General features: G+C 31.7%; 1 protein-coding gene across 1 annotated transcript; it reads left to right on the top strand.

Annotated features, from left to right (window-relative positions):
• Positions 1-213: 213 nt before the first annotated feature.
• NAEGRDRAFT_54887 (uncharacterized protein) lies at positions 214-3621 on the top strand (the record flags this gene model as incomplete). Its single annotated transcript, XM_002668187.1, has 1 exon — positions 214-3621. One exon carries the CDS (start codon positions 214-216, stop codon positions 3619-3621), a length of 3408 nt encoding a protein of 1135 aa, XP_002668233.1.
• Between the last annotated feature and the right edge of the window lie 350 nt (positions 3622-3971).

Here is a 3971-nt window from a genome sequence, read left to right on the forward strand (position 1 = left end):
GTCATTTCCCGCCTTTCCTTTTTTGTCATATGATCAACAACTAAATATTCAAATAAAAACATCAGATTACCAACAACCAACAACAAAACACACCAAACCATGATCCTCTCCGCAGTTACTGAACATCTAACTCATGTTCGATTCATATTTTGGTTGTTCGAGTATTTGTTGGAACTGAATCAACGTTAAAAACAATTCAATCAATAAAAAAAAATGGGTCGATCATCATTCAAAGTTGAAATAAATAAAAATTGTTTGGGGATTACTGATTATGATAAATTCGATATATTATTGGATGTTGAAAAGAACAAAGTAATGGATGGAAGTGGGAAAATAGCTGGCACTATTGTAAATAAATGTTTACGTTCTATTGACTGCACAAAAATTCACAACAAAAACAGAAAATCTGACTCGTGCGTGAAGTGTTGTGATTTGAAAAGCAAGCTAGATACAAATCTCCAAAAAGTTCATAAAATTCTAGAAAATCCAAATACTCTTCCTCCTTATTCATCCATAATACCATATCCTCAAGTCATGTATCAACTATTACGTGAAACTACGAAAGCTTTGGGAAAGTGTGAGCCCAGTAACTTTGAAACAAAAATAATAGAATCATTAAGGAAGGCCAAAGCACAATATGAGATTAATTCAAGTCTTAAATCAAAACATATTAAAATGAACAAAGATCCAACAATTGAAAATAAGCAATGTGAGCAAGAATTACTAGAAAATGAGCAAGAATTAATTGAAAATGAGCAAGAATTCATTGAAAAAGATACTGATCAATCCAAACAATCCAAAAAAACTGATAGATACACACACATTCCACCTCAAAAACAAAATCCATTATCATCCAAAGGTTTTGGAAAATTCGAGGAATGTTTTTTTGTAAAATTTCTTCATAACCAATTAGAAAATTTCACTCTACCCCCAAATGCTCACAGATATGATGAAGTAATGAAACGGTATTGGTTTCTTGGGAGGTATTTTAGTGGAAAGCAATTTTTCAATCAACTATCCGGTAAAAAGAATCAACAAATTCCTTGTAATTGGAGAACAAATCTGCAATACAACATAGTGATGCCAAGTAACAACACCATGAAAAACTGGTTACCAAAAGGAAGCATTGGAATATGTACATATTCTGATTCAGTATTCAATAGTTTAGAACCTAATTCGTGTAAAGAAGTATGTGTTTCAATGGATGGAATGAAGGTTCTGAAAAAATTGGAAAGAATGAACGGTCAAGTAATTGGAACATCTCAAAAAATTAATGTGAAAACACCACCATCCAACCATAATATCAACCTTAGTGAAGTTACTGAAGAAATGGTACTTTTTAATGTTAATGCAATAGATAACAGTTGGCATTGTCCTTTAGGATGGTTTGCTATATCTTCTGCTGACAAAATTAATGACTTCATTTACGAAAAAATGATATTATGTAATGAAAAATTAAAAGGTTACTCTCTAAAAATGGTGTGTGGATGTGCAGATGGTGAGGCAGATGCTAAAAATTTGCAGAAACTTTTACGAGAGAAAATTGATCCAAATTTCATATTTGTGACTGATTATGTACATAATTTCAAGAATCAAAGAAATTGTTTGTTCAATGGGACAATTTTGAAAAACATTAATATGTCAACACTTATTAAGTTGATGAATAATTATCCACATCTATATGAAATGCTGGATAAAGAAGAAGTCTCACCCTCAGATATTATGGCTATTAATCCATGTCTTGAACTGACCTCTCCAAAAGTAGTAGAAGTGTTAAAATCACTCAGAAATAATGATGCTGCCATTTTGGCTAAATATTTAGAAACTATTCGAGAAGTGTATGATGTCATTAATGATAATGATGTTGACATTGTTGATAAATTAGAATTATGTAAAGAATATTTTTCAAATATTCCTGCCAAGCAATATCCTGAAAAAACTAGAAACATTTGTCTTCATACTATTGAAGGATTTCAATATCTTGCAAATACCTATTCAAATTTTAGACCAAGTTGTATAACAACTAATTATAATGAGCTAATGTTTTCCATTATTAGAAAGAGGTATCCACGAGCCACAGCAAAGCAATTCTGTTCATCAATATTAATTGCCTTCTATATTTTCCTATTAACATCTTGCTCAGAAGAGGTGAGAGGATTTTCTCTTCCTGAAACGGAATGGACTGAGCATTATAGAGGAATGAAACTTAAAATTAAGTCTCTCCCAAATCTGAAAAATATTGATCCGAATTTTGTAGAATTAACTAAAGATGAAATTAATGCATTAGATAAATGGTTGACTAAGGTAAATCATAATATTGAAGGATATGTACGTAAAAGTACTCTCAGAATGGAATCATGTGCCCCTAAAAAATTATTCCTTTGCTGCCCAATTAATGGATGTGATCGTCAAAAACCTTATATTGTGAAAGGCCAATTCAAGAATCATCTATTATCCAAGCACTCTGATAAAATAACTAGTGAACAACAAGCTATATCTGTAGTTAGAGAATTAGAGTGCAAACATTTTGAATTACAGTTTTTAGCTGATTCTGAAGTACGAAAGAACAGTGTTAACCTTAATAAGCAAGAAAGAGAAAAAATATGTGAAGAATCTTCTATATCCAATAAGTCACAAGACACAATGAGTACTCTTACACAACTGTCAATAAGGGACTCCAGTACGTGTGATGGTTCGACACGTACAACCATTCAACAACCAACCAATCAAATAATTACTCCTCAACTTAATAATAGTAATGGTATTGAAAAATATTTGGTTTCAAAGTATTTGAATGAAACTAAAATTCACATAGATATTAGCAATGATGATATTGTAGAGAGCGTAATATCTGTGAAAAATAATGAAAATTATCATGTTGTTGTCTTAGATTTAGAAACTACTGGGCTAATGCCAAATGACCATGAAATAGTGCAAGTGGGAATGATTTCATTAATTTCCAAATGTGCATTTTCAATATATATTAAACCAAAATACCATGATTGGAGTAGTCATGCTAAAAAATTACATGTTGACAAAATGAATGAAATCAATAATGGAAAACAATTAGACCAAATTATCATTCCAATCCACAATTATTTAACAAAGAACAATAGTTGTACTGCTGTTGTATTGGTACATTCAACATCATTGGACAGAAATTTCCTCATGAAAGCATTGACAAAACATGGCTTACCTATTGATAGGTACATGATAGTGAATACTATAAGCGAAGAATTCTTCCCTAAGCAGAAACTTGAAACACTGTTCAACCAAGTGAACAAGCCAATGAATACAACAACAAAAGATATAATAGGTGTTGCACATGATGCAGCCTTTGATACGGCCATGTTGTTTGATATAATCAAACACAAATTTGGAGATAATATTGATGGTGTTTTAGAAGCATGTATGTGCTTTCATGGTCGTCTGTGTGGTGATAAAAAGAGGAAGAAACCTAATCATGATATTAACACAAAGAGAAAGAAGAAGAAGACAGAACCCAATACAAGTTCCGATCATTTTTTTAAACAATCACAAATAATAGAATTTATTCCCTGGACACCAGATACCAACAAAAATACAACCCGACAAAGGAAAACGAGAAGAAACAAAAAGTGATTTTCTATGTAATATACTTGTTGTTTTACTAGGGTGGTACATTCTGTTTCATGTATTGTGGTGTTGTTCACTATGAAGCAAATATTTTTTAGTCCCGATTAGGAAGGTTTCTCAGAGTACCCTCTGTTAGCACGAGTTGTCTCCCCCCGTAATCTAGTGAACGTAAACCACACCAGCAAACAAACCAGCTAGAAATTGCCAGCTATGGGTTACCTTTAATTTTGTAAAGAAATGCCATTGATTACAACAGAAAATTTCAGAAGAGAATTTGGTTTTATTTTCACTATTTATAAAGCGAATATTTACACTCTAGATTTTTCTTAGGTTTGTTGTTGTTGAGCAAATTTTCA

Source organism: Naegleria gruberi, assembly GCF_000004985.1.
Source record: "Naegleria gruberi genomic scaffold NAEGRscaffold_518, whole genome shotgun sequence".
Lineage (NCBI taxonomy): Eukaryota > Heterolobosea > Eutetramitea > Acrasida > Naegleriidae > Naegleria > Naegleria gruberi.